This window comes from Rhea pennata, chromosome 2 (genome assembly GCF_028389875.1).
Source record: "Rhea pennata isolate bPtePen1 chromosome 2, bPtePen1.pri, whole genome shotgun sequence".
Taxonomy (NCBI): Eukaryota; Metazoa; Chordata; class Aves; order Rheiformes; family Rheidae; genus Rhea; species Rhea pennata.
The window spans coordinates 17,020,783-17,038,908 of record NC_084664.1 but is presented as its reverse complement, the minus strand read 5'-3'; the positions used below and the strand labels follow the sequence as shown (position 1 = coordinate 17,038,908).

Here is an 18,126-nt window from a genome sequence, read left to right as displayed (position 1 = left end):
AAGCAGTTTCAAGTCAGATACTACAAAATATTATACCTTATCTTCAAATGGTCAATTTGTAAATAAATCTCTCTTGACTGATCCAATTACTGATAGGAAGGGATATTGGAACAACTAGAAGGAAGAGCTTCAGTAAGTTCATTCTTTTGTTTTGTAAGTCATTTTCTTGTTTTTTTAGGTGAAGGGACCCAATTTTTAGTCTTAGGAAGAGAAGAGACTAGCTTATTGGATCTTAGAGCCAAGAGCATGTCTGCTGCTGTGAAAAGGGGGATTTATTTTCTTTACTCTCATTAAGCAATCCTAATCTCTATTGCTGTGAGAGGAAAGCAATGAAATGCTGAACAACGAAATGCTTCCTGGGTTGTTAAGTCGTCCCCCACTAAGAGAAGTTCTGCTACCCAGATGATGGGGCAGCAGTTGTCCTGATGACACAGTGTGCTGACTCTGTAGAGAACCACCTAAACTTAAAGCTCCTTTCCTGATCAGCTTCCCATTTGGAGAAGTTTTTAAATTTCCCTCTTTTGAAGAACAAGGTCTTGTCTTCATAAAACAGTTTACCAAAATTTGTGCCCTAAAATAGTCATAGCTAGGTAGTGTGTGGGTTGTTATGCTTTGTTTTTGTTTTGTTTCTCTAGTGCAGCTCTATAAAGCATTTGGACGGAACTGGTCAATAGCAAATTCAGACCAGACAGGGCAGTGGCATTATCCAGGCATTCATGAATTCCAGCTGTTTTTCTTCAAAGCTGCCACTTCTAGCAATATCTATTTTTATGATACAAGATGCTGCAAAAGTTGGGCTGAACAGAAATAATTAAGGAAGGAATATATTTAATGGGGACAAAACCTGTGGTTCTGTCCTGCCTGTAGTGGGGTGATTTTTACTGCTCTACAGTAGCTCCATACTAACAAATGACAGACTGGGGCAAAAGCAACAGGCAGAAGTCGTAACTTGCCGTAAATTGATGATTGCATCATTACCAAATTCAGATTCTTTCTAGATGAGAATTGGGTCAGTATTTGGTAAAAACAAGTTTCTTGCAATTACTGTCTTTCATATCTTTTTAAAGAAAAATATCTGCACACACTAAGACATCATGTAGTTTCTTACAGTAGGCAAGAGCGTAAACTGAGGGATTGGTCTCCTGTTTGGATACCTTTGTAGACATTAAGCCAAGTTACCAAAAGGCCATTCTTATTCAAATACCTCAACAGCTTCCTGTGGTAGGGTGCACTCATGTGTGCAATGTGCAGAGATTTAAGAATGGTCTCTCAGAAACACTTGTCATGGTTTCTGAATGGCAGAGAAGTCATTACCTATTTCCGTGCAGTCTGTTTAACGTTATTATGTGGTAATATCAAATAAGGCCATTTGCACAAGTGAAAATACTGGTTACAGCCCGCTTGCCAGATAGCTGCCTTTTTGAAATCAGTTTCATGTTATAAGTGTTGAAAAACTGTTTTTGCTCAATGTAAGTTTGCTAAGTTCAAATAAGAGAACAACTTAACTTGCTTTGGAATACATATGAAATCCTTGTGCCTTCAGTCCTAAGAAGATTTAATAATTAATCCTATTATCCGTCACTGAGAAGACCAAAAAAAGCACTGAGAAGATATCGTGTGACATTGTCTGCATTTTGCTGCCGAAGTTCTGATTAACCCTAAATGCAAAACACCGCTTGCGTTCTTCTGCCTGCTCTCTTCAAAGGATGAATGGTCAAGTACAAATAACTGCTGCTCGTGCCCACTGCTGAATGTGCCAAAGTACACGTTAAGAGACTGGAAGAAAGTTTACTTGCTTCAAAGCAATTTAAGCTACTGGATCAACTTCTGTGGAAGGTGTTTGTCTCCTATTTGGTGAATGCCTTCAAGGACTGTTTGAGAGGAAAAACAAAAGTTGTTTTAGCAGCCAGTGGTTGACTTTTGTAACAAACTTGCTTTTGATAAGGTGGCAGTTGTGAGTGAGGTCTCAAAATAACAGTGCATTTTCTGCAAATTTTCTGCAAAAAAAAGGAAAGAAAAAGAAAAAAAGAAAAAAAAAAGAAAAGCAGTTTGTCTTAAGTTGGCATTTATTCAACTGATCTTATTAAAGGCCAGCTAAGACAAATTGAAGCAAGTGATTTGGAGCTCCAATTCAGCTGTTTGGTGGGATTTTAATTCCAACAAGCTCTGTTGTAATTCGAGGAGTCGTTTCGGCCCTGCCGTGGGGAAGGGAAAGCAGCCTGGCCGCCGCTTGTCCTTCCCGGGCAGTTGGCTTGCGAGCCTTAGTGCCACCTGAGAGCGTGTGGTTACAGGCCTAGACGTACTTTGCTGCTGCTGCTGAGGACTGTAAATTAAGGTGGGCATTAGAACAGCTTTTGAGAAAGTATGCAGTGAGCCTGCGTACGTTGTTTCCTTTGGGACTTTTAAAAGTTTGTAGGGTGGTTTTTTTGTTTTGTTTTGTTTGTTTTTGGGGGGGTTGTTTGGTTCTGTTTCTGCTTTGGAGTTAAAGTTAAGAAAACGAGAGGGAGTTGGGGGCTCTCTTTGTTTTTTAAGTTTTTAGTTTCCGCAGTGATCCAATGCCGCAGTGTATGCTTGGGGAGAGGAGTTCCAGCAGCCCCTCCAAGCTTTTGGGAAGCGTGGTACCACCACCTGCATTTCTAACCTCATTAAGTTTGTCTTACTCCTTCATTTTGCCCCAGTCGGCTCTCACAGGTCACAAATGAAAGAAGTGGTTTGAGTGAAGTGTAGATGCAGTGTTGCACGTGCCCTTGAAACTGGTCTGCGAAGGCAAAGCAGCTATAGGATGCTACTTTTGCCATTCATTTCTCGAATTCTGGGCAGTGTATGCTTGGTGAACTCACCTTTACAAAATACTTCGCATTCAGAAAAACTTTTTAGATACTTGTGGAAAAAAAATGGAGGTTTGTTTCTAAGTTCATCACCTTGCAGTTCGATTAATATGTTGTACTTTTCATGAACAGTTCTCTGTAATTGACTAATTTTAAAAAAAGGTGGTTTTGAGGTGGAGGAGTGGGGTGGGAAGAGTGGGAGAAAAGAGTGAGCATGTGTTGATGTCTTCCCAGAAATTATTTGAAGTTCTGTTTTCTGTAGTAGTGCAGGGAAAGCAAAACCTGAATGGTTCCTTCAGAAAGATTCGGAAGGGGACACACCTTCACTTATCAGCTGGCCCTCCAGGTATCATAAAGTGCAGCTGCGTGGCTAACGGACTATAAACCTGCCCTTTCTTCCCCTTTTCCCTGTCATCTTTTAACACTTTGCCTTTTATTTTCCTTTAACAGCAGTGAGTTAGAAAATACTGTTTCTGGTGGATAAACAGCTGTTGCAACTTCCCTGAAGCATCTGCTTTTATTGTGACTTACAACTGAGCTTTTGGTGTAGAAGTACAAATGCCTCTAACTTTTTTTCACAGCTGTGATACTGGTTTTGGCTGATTTCTGCAGCTTCTTACCTTATCTCACCTTGCACTCTGCAAATGAATAGATTTTTACACTACAAACTAATTATATCTTAACATTCCCTGTAATTAACACCTTGAATTCCAAGGAGACAGTGTAAGAGAAATAAAAACGTAATCTTGAAAATTAAAGCAAGATCTTGATCAGAGCTATAAGCAGCTGCTTTTTCCTAGTTTGATAACATGTACATATAGCCTAGCATGCGAAGCGTTGCAGGCAAGACTCCCTCACATCAGTGTGAATGTTCTGGAGAGTGATTGGTACATGCATAATACTTTAAAGAATCACTTTTTCAGGCTGAATGCACTTTGCTGTGCCTACGTAACTCAGAAGTTTCCCTCATAAGTGCAGCAATCCTCAGAGATAAGAAACACCAAAATATTAGAAAGGGTTGTGTTTCAGATAACTCTGGATGTCCTGAATTATCCCTTTAGACATTTATTTGCCCTTTAGATCTTTTTTTTTTTTTTTTAATAATGTAAACTTTAGGCTTGTTGCTGGCAGACTTCTTAAAATTACACATACTTCGAGCTGGATTGCTTGTTTTTCACTGAAGAGCTATTTTTGTACTTGAGTTTCTGCCCTTCCTCAGAGCTAAAACTGTTTTTGATCCCCATTTGGAAGGGGAGGAAGTAAAGGGATTTCATTTTTAACATCATGTATTGTGATATTTACAAATGCTTGCCCTTTAAGCTGTCTGAACACTTTACATGACTTTAAAATTATGCTAGCGAGCTTAAGTACAGGTCTAATTATAGACTTAAGGGCTGCCTCCAGGTGCATGTGCTTGACTTCTGTTGGTGAGGTATATAAAGGTAGAGTATGGCTCTGTATTTTGCATGCATGTTGCACAATTTCAGAGGGGCTTCTAGAAAATATACTGAAGTAAAGTAGCTTTTTTTGTACATTCTTGTAAATTTTGCATGTTAGAGTGTGGTGAAACATTGTGTGAAAACATAACGTGTTGTCTCCTTCGAGCCCTCTAAACAGCGACAGCCGTGCCATAGTTTCACTCAAAGCTTTAAGGGTTGTACTTTCAACCTTCCTTCTCACTTACATAAAGCAGATTGTGCTGCAGATGACATTTTAGACTTTTTTGAGCGTATCATGTAAAACAAATAAAAAAAATCTCTGAAAAAAACATCTGAAGGGCTAGGTGGAGATACCAAAATGTTTTCTAACCCCCTCTTGCTCCCTCCCCAAAACACTAATATGCTATAAGCTGCTCAATTTTTAGAAACCCTCAAAAAATCTTAATACATGATCATAAGTTGGCAATACAGGCTGAACCCAACACTTTATCAAAAGCAGGTATTTTTGTTTTGTTTTGTTTTGTTTGAGACTATGGGTACATGTGCTGTTTGACACACGCAGCTGTGACCTAACAGGAAAGTACTGCACATTTCCCGAGCTTGCTCAGTTACCTTCTCAGGAGTCATGCATGTTCAAGGGCCTGTGAATCACTTAGCGGTAACATTGCTCAAAAATATTAAAGATTTGGGGGAGGAAGGGGATTGCATCAGAATATTGCTGTCATTTGTATACTGACTGCTTTTACTTTTTAATATGATTTTGCTGTCTGTACCCACAATAGGTGTCTGTGTTCCTTCCCAAATCGAGTAATGCTGTTCACACCTTTAATCCTTTTTCTTTCTTAAAGAGTAAAAGTTAGAGAGAAACTGGTGAAAGAGGAAAGTGCTCGTGGAAGCCCCGAACTTGTCACAGACACACTATCTCAGAGAAAATCTCATCCAGTGCCAGCTCACTACATGCCTCTTCAGAAAGAAACATCTACCTTTGATAGGGTTGTAAATCCGCCCATCAGTTCAGTCCGCCAACCGATTCATGGCTATATTCAGCCTGCTGGCATTGCTCTCACAGCTCAGCTGATGGCAACAGAAGAACCAGAAAACATCTCTGTTAGCAGCCTTCTCCTACCAGACAATATCAACCTCCTAACAAAATCCTCAGCAGCCACTGCATCGGAGAATGAAAAGACGGAGGCACGAGATTATGGAGCAAAGCTTGATGAAGAAAACTTCTTGGAGGGTGAACAGGCTTCCAAAGGCAGAAGACCAATTTTGCCATCTGAGATTCGCAAGCAAGGAAAGAGCCAGGAAGGCCTCTTTGGAGGACGCGATTTGGACGCCCCTGTGGGGAGTTCCCCTTTTGTAAGCAAGCCAAAGGGTAACTTGGAAGGTCAGAGAGAGCTAGAGTGCCATAAGAGGCAGGTTACTGAGCAGCAGTTTAAGACCCCTGAGAACATAGAAAGGAGTGAAGCAGTTATGTACATTCAGAGTGGGTCTGTATCGCAGCCTGCCAAGGCGAAAGGTCCTACTCGGAAAGTGTCAACAGCAAAGCATAAAGTCCTGACTCGCTCGATGTCTGACTATACTGTGCCTTCTAAGTTTGAGGCTTTTAAAAGTAAGGAATTTGGTACAAGAAAGGAGACAGAGTTTCAGAGCACGGAAGCAAATGCACCAAATGGTGAGATTGGCATGGTTGACACAAAAGTCTCTGTTGCCCAGCTCCGTAATGTCTTCCTGGAAACTGCTAATGCCAACAAGAAGATGGAACTGTAGGTGACATTTCAAACGTTTTTGTGTGACACTTGCACGTCCTTAGCAAAATGACACACACTCAACATCAGTTGTGTTCGGCACTTAAAGCACACAGCTTAGCTCTCACCAGTGTGTATTGGAGGCTGAGCTGGTTTGAATTCCGCTTTTGTGCTTCCGCTCGCTAGTGCAAGTTGCGATGTGGGGTAGCTGGAATGGCTACGTCTGTGCATGGTACCGGAGGAGCATGCAGAGTGGTCTGTAGTGAATCGTTGAGATGCTTACGTCTGTGCTTTACTTCTCTCTTCTATTTTCTTTTCTATGCAATTTCTATCGTGTGGTTTAAAAGAGAATCTCGGTTTGAGATGTCAACGTCAGGTAGCGCTTTGTCTGCCAGTGCTGACCGTGAAAGAGGGCCACGAAGGCCGAGGCGCTATTTTTCTCCCGGTGAAAATAGAAAGACTTCTGAGAGGTTTAAAACTCAGCCTATAACATCAGCAGAACGAAAGGAGACAGATAGGTAGGCATGTATGTAGCTCTGTGTAGCATTCTGGGGCAGGTGAACCTGAACAAGCTTGTGAAGAGAATTTTATCATTTGATAGCCAAAACACTTTAAAAGGTTATTGTTTCTCAAAAAAAAAAAAATCTTTGTTGTAGGATTAAATTCCAATTAACTTGGGTGTGCAGCTTCTTTTTTTTTTAAAAAAAAAGTCTATTTGTTGCTAGTGCCCTCCCCCTCAAAAAATGCTGAACAGTGAATCATCATAAAGTATTGTAGCTGATTTGCTTCTTTCTAATGATAAACGCTTTTGTCTGTTTTCATATAAAAAGTTTCCATTTACTCTGCTTTATCGTTTACTTTTTCTGTAAACAACCAAAGCTACACATTTTATATATAAAGAGCTGGCAGCAAATCTCAGACATTTACTTTCTACAAGATGACCTGGAAATCATTTTCCTTTATTTAAGTTTGGCTGCAATTGCTTGCCTTTCTGCTTTATTAAAGGATGTTATAAGTAGAAGCTGTTGAAACTTGAAAAATAGACATGGTTTTCTTGTTCTTATGACTCCTGAGTTCTTGCTACTAGAGATGCATTTGAATCTCATTTTGCTGTCTCATTTCCAACTAACTTCTTTCTGTTTGTTAATTTTTTGCTAGGTCAATTTTGAGTCCAGAAATGCCAACTGCTGAAGGTATGTTGCTGTGCTGTTTGCTAAGGAAGAAATGGAAGCAAATTTGTGTTTATTACTGAGGAAATGTTTGCTAATGCAAACAAGTCCACTAGAAAATAAGTGTCAATACCTATGATGTTTTAAGTACCATTCTTCCTTGGGCCATACCTAGTACAGACTTAACTTAAAATTCCATTTTAACTCTGTTGTGGCTTCCTCACTGCTTGGTGGGGGGGAGATTGTTTGATAGTCCTGAGCATAATTTTTATCAGATTTACACTGTAAATGAGCTAATTGGTACTAAAATACTTTTAAAATCATTAATCTAAGGCAAATGATTTTTAAAAGCCTTTATTATAGTGGGATACTGATATTGGTCAAGTATTTTCTAGCCAATGAAGTTGCAAGATAATGGATATTAAATTATATAATTTAGTCCACCATTTTGCTGCTTTCCCTCTTTTCACTCATGGCAAGTCTGGCACTAATTAAGAAACTAAACTCGTGAGCGGCTAAATTTAGACTTTTATGCCTTGTGTTATTTGAAAGCTGATATTCTCTGCATCTTTGAGATGATAGTTCTTAGATTTAGGGGATGCTGATTTCAGCTGCTAAGCACACCAGTAAAACCTTTGAAAAACCAGGAAACAAGATGGTATCAGAATAACCAACTTCCAGGAAAGACTGTCTTGTCTGTTCAACTGTTAGAAAATAAGTGTTATATTCAGCAGGTTGACTGCTACACCTTGGAATAGGGGGTTGGTCTTTCAGTATAGAAGTACTTTCCTAGTCCATGTGATATCATAGACCAGCATAAGAAGTTTGCTGATTATTCATAAAATGTTATTTGGATAACTGAAGACACAACTATCTAGAAGAAAAGTCTTTTATGCTTGGATCTTGTTCAGAATTTTACATACATTTACATGTATTGAACTGGAGGAAAATTTACACAGTTTTTTTGGTGATGTTTCATTAAAAGGGAGTTACAGTCAATTTACTTGCTGGTGATGCTTTTCTTTATAGTTTTTTTTTTGTTTGTTTTTTTATTTTGTGAGGAGTCCAGAAATTGCAATTCATAAAACCTTGCACTTAATGTGAGTTTGATTCATTATATTTAACCTCTTTCCTTCCTCGCCTCTTTATAGATGAAGAAAAGATGGATGACCGAGCCAAGCTAAGTGTAGCTGCGAAGAGACTACTTTTTAGAGTAAGTTTTCTTAGTAGAAGACTCAATTAAACATTTCATAAACATAACACTGAAGAACCCTAAGCGCATTAGAATGAAGTGTAATGTAGTTAGTCAAATCCAAGTTATATAACTTTTACTTCATCTCTCTTATCAACACAGTAGACCTATTGCTTTAAAGTAGTCTTTTAAAAATATCTTTTGTGCAGTTCAGATGCGTAGTTATTTTTAACTCCGTGGTACTTACTGTGCAATTATATCCTGCTTCTGAGATGGACATTCAGGAGATTGATACTTTGTATCCAAGAAAGCTGAAAAGAAATTAATGTTCTAGTAACTTTTCTTCCAGGGTTTTAATTGTGACATCTGTGCTCTTAGGAAATGGAAAAATCATTTGATGCAAAAAATATTCCTAAACCACCTACAAGGAGTTCAGCAGTAGAGAGAAGGCTGCGGCGTTTGCAGGACAGATCGCACACACAACCAATTACCAGTGAGGAAGTGGTCATTGCGGCTACGTAAGTCTTATTCATATGTTAGCTCCAACTCTGGTTCCTGCTTTTAATAAGTTTCATATATGTAGTGTTTACAATTTTGTATCAAGAAAAAAGTTCATTGTTAAGGCCCACCTTCCTTTAGAACCCCAGAAGAACCTGTATTGAAATTCCCCTTTAGAAGTAAAGGAAACTATAAAGCATAAATTGTGTGAACCATAATCTGGCAGAAAGTTTGTGGAGCTGTAGTTTAGGAAAAGAGATCAGTCAAAACATAGGTTTGTATCCCAACTGAAAAAAATATTGTGCATGGAGGAAATCTGCATACTTTGTTATGGAATATATTTCTATTGGGGAAAATCTCTTATACTCTGAAATCTCAAGTAGACTTTTGAAAATTCATTTCTTGCACTCTGGTCATATGTAATTTTTCTATGGAGGGGAAAAAAGTAAATTTGAGAGGAAAATAAAACAAGCATGTTCACCTATTCATCTGCTAAAAGATGGTTTATGTTATGAATAACAAGCAACCTCAAGAGATGACCTGTTTGCTCCCCTAGGTTTTAAGTTCTTTCAAAGTATTTGAAGTTATTTTGCAAAGCTCGCAGCAGATAACTCAGTTAATTATAAATCATTGGGTTTTCTGTTTTGTTTTGGTTTTTGGTTTTGGTCTTTTCTGTAGTTAACACTTAATGTATTGCTTTTCTTAATGCTTTTTTCTTCTCTCTCCCTGTGAATTTTCCTTCCCTTGGCAATTCTTTAAAGTGAACCTACCCCTGCTTCACGTTCTGTGAATACCCACACAGTAGTGACAAGAGTACCTAGTCCCACTGTAGTTAAGAGCACTGTACAACCTATCAGGTACTGGGGGGGATAAACATGCATGTACGTGGAGCACAATATTCCTCAGTAGCAGATGCATCTTTAAAATCTTGAATGTCTTTTCAATGTGTCAAGTTGATACTCATTTCAAGAATATTTAAAATGTATTTGTCAACTTCACTTATGTCTGCATGATAAATCATTATGGCTTTTTGTTGTCAAGCATATAATTTAGGACCTTTCTAACCACATTTAACTCTTCTAGAGCATATTGTTCTTCTATGTGAAAGAAATGAACTTGCATGTGAACAACCCTAGCAGAACCCTCTTTGCTCTCATACTTTTTTTATACAGTAGTGTCATCTTGACATGAAAATACCAAAGCTGGGTGCTTGATTTCACAAGCAATATATATCCTCTTTGTCTGTCTCTACATATTTTTGGCTTCTAAAATTAAAAGAAAGATAAGAAATTGCACCACCTATAGGTAAAAATACAGAATACTGTTTGCCTGTTCTGAATGAGAGCGAATTTTAGGAAAGAGAACATACCAGGAAAAGAATGCTAATTCCATGAATGTGACTGAATCTAGCTAGAGGTGAATAAAACATGTTGTAGAGACAACTGCAGTTGCAGCTTTTATGAATGAACATGTCTGCCTTCAGCATTGGTCAAACTATCTTTAAAATTAATGCAATATATTTCAATTGTGTTTTGTTGCTGAGTTACCTCAAGTAACTCAAAACAAAAGTAACCTTGAGTTCTGTTCCACTTTAAATTATAAGGGGAATTACAATTTATGCTAACTTAAAAGCAGTACTTTCTTGGAATTTAAATCCATCTTTTAATTCTTTTTATTGTATATGTTCCTCCAATTATTTCTAATAAATTGAGTTTTACATAAATTGCACTGCAGGATAAGTATTGGCTCTACAAGAGGCATCTTTAATGTGTCTCTGTAACGATGCATTCTGTATAGTGATTGATCTGAAAAGTTTGTCTTCAATCTTGAGTTCCCCTTTCAAAAAATTGTGTACTGATCAGATGAATTTGTGAATGAAAATTTAACTTTCTTTAAATCTTCAGCTGTTGAATTAGAATTCATCATGCCAATGTTGAACCACTGCATAACCATTAGCTGCTATATTACATTGGCTATTATTTTGCTTCATGTGCAGTTCTTCTGCCTCTGTCAAGTTGAAATTAAAGAAGCTGTTGTGAGATTTTTAAAAGCTCATTTCCAGTTCTGTTTTTTCAGCTTGCAGGCATCAGCACACCAAAAAATTTTAGCTAAAGAGGAGATAAGAGCGGCCAAAGAGGCAATGGGTCAAGATCAGTCTGATGAACCAGATTCTTCTACCTTAAGCTTGGCAGAAAAGATGGCTTTGTTTAACAAACTGTCTCAACCAGTGTCCAGGGCCATCTCCACAAGGAGTCGAGGAGACATTAGGCACAGGAGAATGAACGCTCGTTACCAGACTCAGCCAGTCACTCTTGGAGAAGTTGAGCAGGTAAGTGTAATATTAGCTTTGTTTCTTTTCTTTTTCTTTTTTTCTTTTTCTTTTTCTTTTTCTTTTTTATCTTTCTAATGGAGAAAATATCTTCAGTGTAAGATGTCATAACAGCTGGCCTTTCCTTTGCTCTGAGCTACATACTGGGGTCGTGACATAATCACAGGAAAAAGCTTGTCAGGAAGCAGTCTTCTGACATTGAGGAACAACATCCTCTAAAATGTTCGTGTTTCATTGATGTGTTTTTCCTTTTTAAGTAATTTAAGGGTATATTGTCTTCCTGATGTCATACCATTCATAGTGTCTGTTGTTTCCTGAGGACTATTACATGTCTTCTAAAAGAAATTTCCTAACCAAAAGGATAAACTGTGACATACATCATTGTGGTTTATATATATTTTCAGGGAATTTCGAAGCTTTGCCATGTGCATGTTTATGATACTGTCCTGATATCATAGTATATTTCTATTATTAATCAGGACATTATGCTGCCTCTTTCTTCTAAAGGACATGGAGACCTTTTTTTCAAAAGCAGATTTTTTTTGTGAATCTCTGAAATTCACAGTTGAAATGATCTAATTTGTGCAGTGGAGCTGATCATCCTTTCCCATTCTATAATCCTTTATATTATTGGAACAGGAAAAGAATGCCTTTTTAGTGAAGTTCGAGCATAAAATAGACAAGCAATGGTCTTTCAAAACTGATGTTCACAACAGCAGAAATATCGGTCCATTAATATTACATCCTTAAAAGAAAAAATACTTTAATAATGAAACACAACTTCAGTTCATGTTCTATATCCAGGGAGTGGGATCAGAGTGTTAAGAAGCTCCTACCCTTCTCTTGCCTTATGCTCCTTCTGTGATGATACATTTTCCATACAACAGTAGAATAATGTGCGAGAAGGCAGGATTTCTTTGATACTTTGATATTTCTTTGATACTGGTGCAAAGCTGCACAGATATATAATTGTCCTTAATTTACTCAGTCATGAAGTGGTAGTAAATGTTTGACGTATTTATCTTAATAAGACTTCAAGAATCTTATTTCCATTCATTTTCCTCATGCCACTACTGTTGTAGCCTAGAATCTTTAACGGCTGTGCTACCAGCTTGTTTCAGGGCCAGGAAAGTGATTAACAGAAATGTGTTCAAGCAGATGGGAGAAAAGCCAGTGATAGTCACATTAGTCTGTCAGGCTTTTGCAGGATGAATTTGCACTTCAGGCAACAAAACACATGATGATGACTTGTCATTTCTTTCCAAACCTAGCAAAAGAGTCATGTCTGAACAGAGTAGAATGGGAATGTATTTGCAAGAAGACTTTCTATAGTGAAGTGTTCATTTGGAGTCTTGGGATTTAGTTATAGTGTTTCTAGGAGGAAACAAAAGGAAAAAGCTTTTGAAGTAGATAACTAGGGGTGCGTTACCAAAACAAATAATTGCAAATGTAAGTATCTACTAATTAAATCTAAAATGCCTATGCTGATCTCCTCTACATCTCTAATTCTGATAGATGCGATGGAACAAGAGTAAACTGGTAACTATTTTATTTACTTTTCTCTAGGTAACGTTGTGTGTACAATCTGTTCTGCTTTCCATTTTGTTAACATATTATTGTTTTTGTCCACATTTGTTCACAGATTTTGCATGTGCATCTTCAGTTTACAGTTGATTTGCTCCTACTTCTGGGATTTTGTCTATTGCTCTTTGCATGCTGTTCACTAGCCCTGCGGTTTTAAGAAAAACAAAAAACAAACAAACAAACCCATCCTGATTTGTATGAAGGCATGTTTGGCAATCCCTTGCACAGACTTTTTTCTTCTTTGAGAAGACAAAGCCGATCTCAGTATTTCAGAAAAATTTGGAATCTTAACTGTCTCTAAGACAACTGTTTTAAAATTATCATGTTAGAAGAGTAGAAAATAGTTGTTCCCCTGTAGCAGCCAGCATAGCAGATATGAAGGGTGTTTTTTTTTTTTTTTTTAAAAAAATACTACTTAGAATTCAGATACTATGTGTTGCTCAGAGGTGCATGAGGCAGCAAATGTTTGATATTTGAAAAAGTTTTAGATTAACGGTAGTGTGGTGAAGGTGATTTATATGGCCAAACTGTCATGAAGATCTTCCCAGTATACGACAACACTGAGCAGAATTTCTTTCTGGTGCTGAGCTAGCTCCAAAGGTGGAAGCTGCATAACCGTATCAGAGTAGAGCTATGCCGAAGGTGACTAGCCCTGCTGAGATACAGAGTTGATGAATCTGGGCACATGGCCTGTCATCCTGCTTCTGGAACCTGAACTAACTCCTTTGCCCAGTGCTGTGCACTACCTTGTCAGTATAAACCTTTTTGTGGAGTTTGACACGATGTATAGCATGCTGCACACATTTTTTGTTACTAAAGATGTTGCTACTCCTGCACAGTTGTTTCTTCCTTGGATGGAACTGACCAATCTGCCGCCAAAATTATGGGGGCATTGCTGATACCTTCATCTGTTTCTAGTATATATTTATAGAGTACTATTCGTACAGAAGCGCATTTCTTGCCCTGGAGAACTTATGTGATAGGCTGTTTGGGGGAACTGACGATTTCAGAATTCTTCAAGTCTTATCTGTATTTGTTGTTGTTGTTCATAGGTGCAAAATGAAAGTGAAAAACTTACTCCCCTGTCAGCTGCTGTTGTAACATCGGTTTCAACAATGGCCTCTGCCATTTCTCCGCTGTACGCTGGAGACCTGCATGTGAAGCCAGTGAGCGACAGAAGCATGAGCACTGCCCCCAAAGCTGATCTGAGATTCCAGCCCTCAGCAGAAAACACAGACTCTTCGGGGAAACGCACGCTGAAGGCGGACCAGGGGCAGCCCTCAATGGAAGCGGTAGAAAGCAGAAGAGCATCAAAGAAGCATGAAGAAGAGAGAAAGAGATTTCTAGTGCATGAAGCTAATGAAATTGCCAAGTACAGCTCCTTTGAGGAAGAAACCAAACATCCTGTTCCTGAAAAAACAGGGGATTATCATAAAGAGACAACATATAGCTTCCTGAGGAAGGGCAGTATGGAACTGTTTAGTCCACAAGCACTTTTTCAGTCTCTTGAACAGAAGGAATTTGATACTAGTGTGCAGGGTAAGTGGGAAGTCAAAGAAAAATATTCCTTTGAAGAAAAGATGGATTTGGAGAGTGTTAGGAAAAGCAAGACTTTGCAGAGAGGTGCAGACTTGCTTTTAGTGTAGTATAGATCAGCAAACAACAGTGGTTTCAGACATCTTGGTGTTTCAAGCATTATCAGGACTGATTATTTTTTCTTTAACACTATTTAAAGGTAGAGGTAGACCTGTGGAATGTTAAGTTTTGCAAGTATAGTTTTTTTTCTTACTCCTTCTTTTAACTTCTGAGCCTTTGAAGATGGCTCAATTTTGTTCAAATTTTCTTACACAGAAAGAGGTCATACTGTGTGCTGGAGTTAAGATTTATCCCTTCCTCCTCTTCTCCTTCCCTCTGTTCTTCAAAATGCTGAACAAGATGAAATTGCTATTCTGAGTAAAGTGTCTGAATTCACTTTTAATCGTTACCTTCTTGTGTGTATATAGTTATACTATGCATTAACTACAAATGTACATATGTAGTTAATGGATGATTCTCAGATTATGAATTTTTCACAACTGTATTTTTCTCTTTTAAACCAAGTCATTCTCAAAACAGTCATTTATATACCCACTGTATAATTCAAATTCAGATTAAGTAAACTCATCTACCTTTATTTAAAATGCTTTGGAAGTAATCTTAGTGATTATTAGTGAACTTAGTTATCACACAAAGCCTTCCTTTCTGTTGTGTTTAGAAGGCTTTTGTATTGGTTTCTGTTTTATTATGATTGAGTACAGGACCAGACTACCCTATGGTGCTAGAAACATTTTTGCTTTCGTCCCCTGTAGTTTAATTTACATTGAGGTTAAATCGTCTCAGAAAGGAGCAAGGAGGAAGATACAGATCTGTCTGTATTTCCCCAAAGCAGGGTGCATTCTCTCCAGTTAAACTTCTGTGACTGTGGAGGAGGCAGAGATAGGGATAAAATAAGAGCAGTTGTGCATCAGACCTGTGTTGTGGTCATAAAATTTCAGAAGGAAGAATGAAGGTAACCTATATTCCCTTAAAGATAACACTGTAATGTTAGATTCATTTTTCATCAAGGCATATTTTCTTGCATTTTATTGCTACATTAAAAAAAAAATAAGAACTGTGTTAAATTGTTAAATATTCTGCTAACATGCTACTTATGCCTTAAACTGCTTTACCTACAAGTTAATTTCTGTTCTAAATTTTGCATCTGCTTCTCTTCCCATACTCTCTTCACCTCCTTTTTTCTTCCATTCATTTGACAACAGGAGCAGGAGTTTGTGCCTGGTCTATATAAAATTTGGAATTTTGTATTGAACATGATACTCTCTGATTTCATGTGAATTTCAGTCAAAATCAGCCAGGCTTTGCAGTGGCTGATATTGAATGATCAGTCTTTATACTCTAGCTCAGCCAGAAATTTTTTGTTTATTAGGATAGTATGTGATTTGAATGTTTTAAAAAATCAGATTTGCTTCTTCAGAGTTAGTAATGTAAAGTATACTTGATATAGCACTAAGTGTTAATTGCTCACTTCTTTTGGATGGGCAGACCATGTTGAGTCTACTTCTGAGCTCACCAGCACATCAGCATTGAGGACGGTTTCACACACTGCAGCTGTGGAATCCTGTAGACTGCAGGAGCTCTCTGAACAATTAGAAGGAAAATTTTATAAGAATTCCTCTGAGATGTTTTCTGTTGGGGAGAACAAATCTCAAACAACTGAGGACGTCCTTGATAATTCCAGCAAAACAATGTCAATTAAGGAAAGGTAATTAGATTTCACTTTTTTGAAATGATCTCTATAAATGCACTTAGTAGAGTAATAGTATAAAAAGGAGCTTTAAATCTCTTTCTAAAAAAGCTGTGTAGTGATTGTTAGACTTTGTTAGATGTCAAATACTAACAGCAGAAACATGCCGCTAATCTGTCTGACATGCTTACAAGGCAGATGGTGGTGAATGAGAATTACCATTCAAAGGAATGTGGTAATCTGATTTTGAAAGAGCCTCTTGAATAACCAATAAGTGGTTCAGAAAATGAAAGTAGTAAAAATACATATTATAATTACATTTGTACTAATATACTTAAACTTCTTCAGGTTCTGTTTTCAGTTACAACAGTTATACCATGATTTATTTTATTTTGATAGCTGCAGCTCTGCTACTCTATGGTAGTAGCCTCTGTTTAATAAGCTCAGTACAGGGAGTCTAGGGATTGACTCTGGTATTTCCCACCTCTACTTCAGAAATATCTTTGCCATTTTGACTTCCAAAAGCTTACTGCATAGGTTTCAAAGGGTAAGTTCAACAAATTTGTGGAAGTGTTAGAAATATTTTTTCCAACACAAGATCATTCTAATTTGATATAAAATCTTTAAGTGTTCTGTGCTTGTGCAGACAGTAGAGGGTTCATATTTGGACATGACAGGAACAGCTGCAATAGTACCTGTGAAAGTGATTCTAATTTAATTAAAACTTCACGAGCAAAATCTCAGGCCTAAACTACAAGGGGATTGGGTAGCAGTTCAGTGAGCAGAGCTATGAACTTGCTTCAGGTTGACCCATGGGCCTATTCTTCAGTTTTTCTCCGGTGAAAGTAGAATTGAGAAACAAAACTAGCTTCTTGCTTAAATTTTCACTCTGTGAAAGTATTGTCACTTTCTTCAGCTAGAGGTGATATTAGGAACCGCAACCCACTCTTCTAAAACAAGATTCCAAAACATCGTTCTTAGATTCATGGATCTCTAGGACATGAGTGAGTTATCGTCATTTTATAGCATTCTTCCCCTTTTTGTTCTCCCTTTAATGTAAGAGAGTGAGGAGGGCAGGGTTGCAGCTAGAACAGCTGTACAGACTTATTCCCCTTTTTGAAGGATCTACTTATATTTTTCAGTTTACTAGGAGAGATTTTCTGGTTTGTTTTGAAGTTACCTTTTCTGTCTTCTGTAAGTATGTCAGATGTTTGGGCAGATAAGAATTAGTCTACTTCTTGGTCAAGATTTATAAAAACCTGCAACCAGTTATTTTCTTTTGCTTAACTATAATTGATGCCAAGTATTCATAAACCTCAAAGAACATTTCTGCTAAAGATTAACTATTACACTTTGGATTTCTTTTTTCCTTTTACATTCATTATCTTCAGCTTCCCATCCAGTGGATTTTACTGGCTGTGTCAGACATTCTTTCACCTTACAGAAGAACAGCTTTTCCACAGATGTAATGATACTTGGGCAGGATACATGCATGCTGGTCTGGATGAAAGTGATTTTCCACAAAGACTTATTTCACTGAAGTAATATGATCCTGGTGGAGTGAATTCATACCTGATATTCTTAGAATTACCTATATTATGTGAAAGAATGAAAAACTGTAATCTGCAAGGAAGATAACTAAATATTACATAGGCTTGCTATCACAGGCTAAATATTAGCTCTGTATTCTCAGTCAAGTAAAAATTTTCTGCTTAAAACACACTTACTAGTTCAAAGCATGAAAAGGAATAAAATATTTAAAACTTGGTAGTGAATGGAAGCTTTAACCCTTGCTTCAGTTTGCAGGTGACCTCTCTTCTGCAGATATGCAGCCTAGAAGTGAAAGGAGGCAAAGGCTCTTATCTCTGAATAGTTTGGGCTGTATTTTGTTTTAGGCAGCCAGTGATAATATTGCCGGTCCACTGATGTGTTACCTACCACTGGTGAAAGCCTTTTCCTATTTGTCGGATGTTCAGGCAGACAAACAGGGAGTTTGGGAAAGGCTTTCAGGAAGAGAGGAGTATGGGAGGATTTTGTGCGGAGTGACAGTTGTGTA

At 37.7% G+C, this 18,126-nt stretch overlaps 1 protein-coding gene across 19 annotated transcripts in view; it reads left to right on the top strand.

The window, feature by feature from the left end:
• The window catches only part of SVIL (supervillin), a 105,293-nt gene that overhangs the window by 51,511 nt on the left and 35,656 nt on the right, over window positions 1–18,126 (top strand). For 7 of the 19 annotated variants that reach the window (XM_062568964.1, XM_062568963.1, XM_062568960.1 and 4 more), the window contains 11 exons: window positions 3,091–3,174; window positions 5,116–6,033; window positions 6,363–6,533; window positions 7,174–7,208; window positions 8,336–8,397; window positions 8,755–8,894; window positions 9,636–9,731; window positions 10,951–11,203; window positions 12,719–12,742; window positions 13,840–14,326; window positions 15,869–16,088. In XM_062568964.1, the coding sequence (XP_062424948.1) occupies window positions 3,091–3,174; window positions 5,116–6,033; window positions 6,363–6,533; window positions 7,174–7,208; window positions 8,336–8,397; window positions 8,755–8,894; window positions 9,636–9,731; window positions 10,951–11,203; window positions 12,719–12,742; window positions 13,840–14,326; window positions 15,869–16,088 (2,490 nt within the window). The remainder of the gene's footprint in view (window positions 1–3,090; window positions 3,175–5,115; window positions 6,034–6,362; window positions 6,534–7,173; window positions 7,209–8,335; window positions 8,398–8,754; window positions 8,895–9,635; window positions 9,732–10,950; window positions 11,204–12,718; window positions 12,743–13,839; window positions 14,327–15,868; window positions 16,089–18,126) is intronic. The other 12 variants (XM_062568977.1, XM_062568974.1, XM_062568959.1 and 9 more) reach the window with 11 other exon arrangements.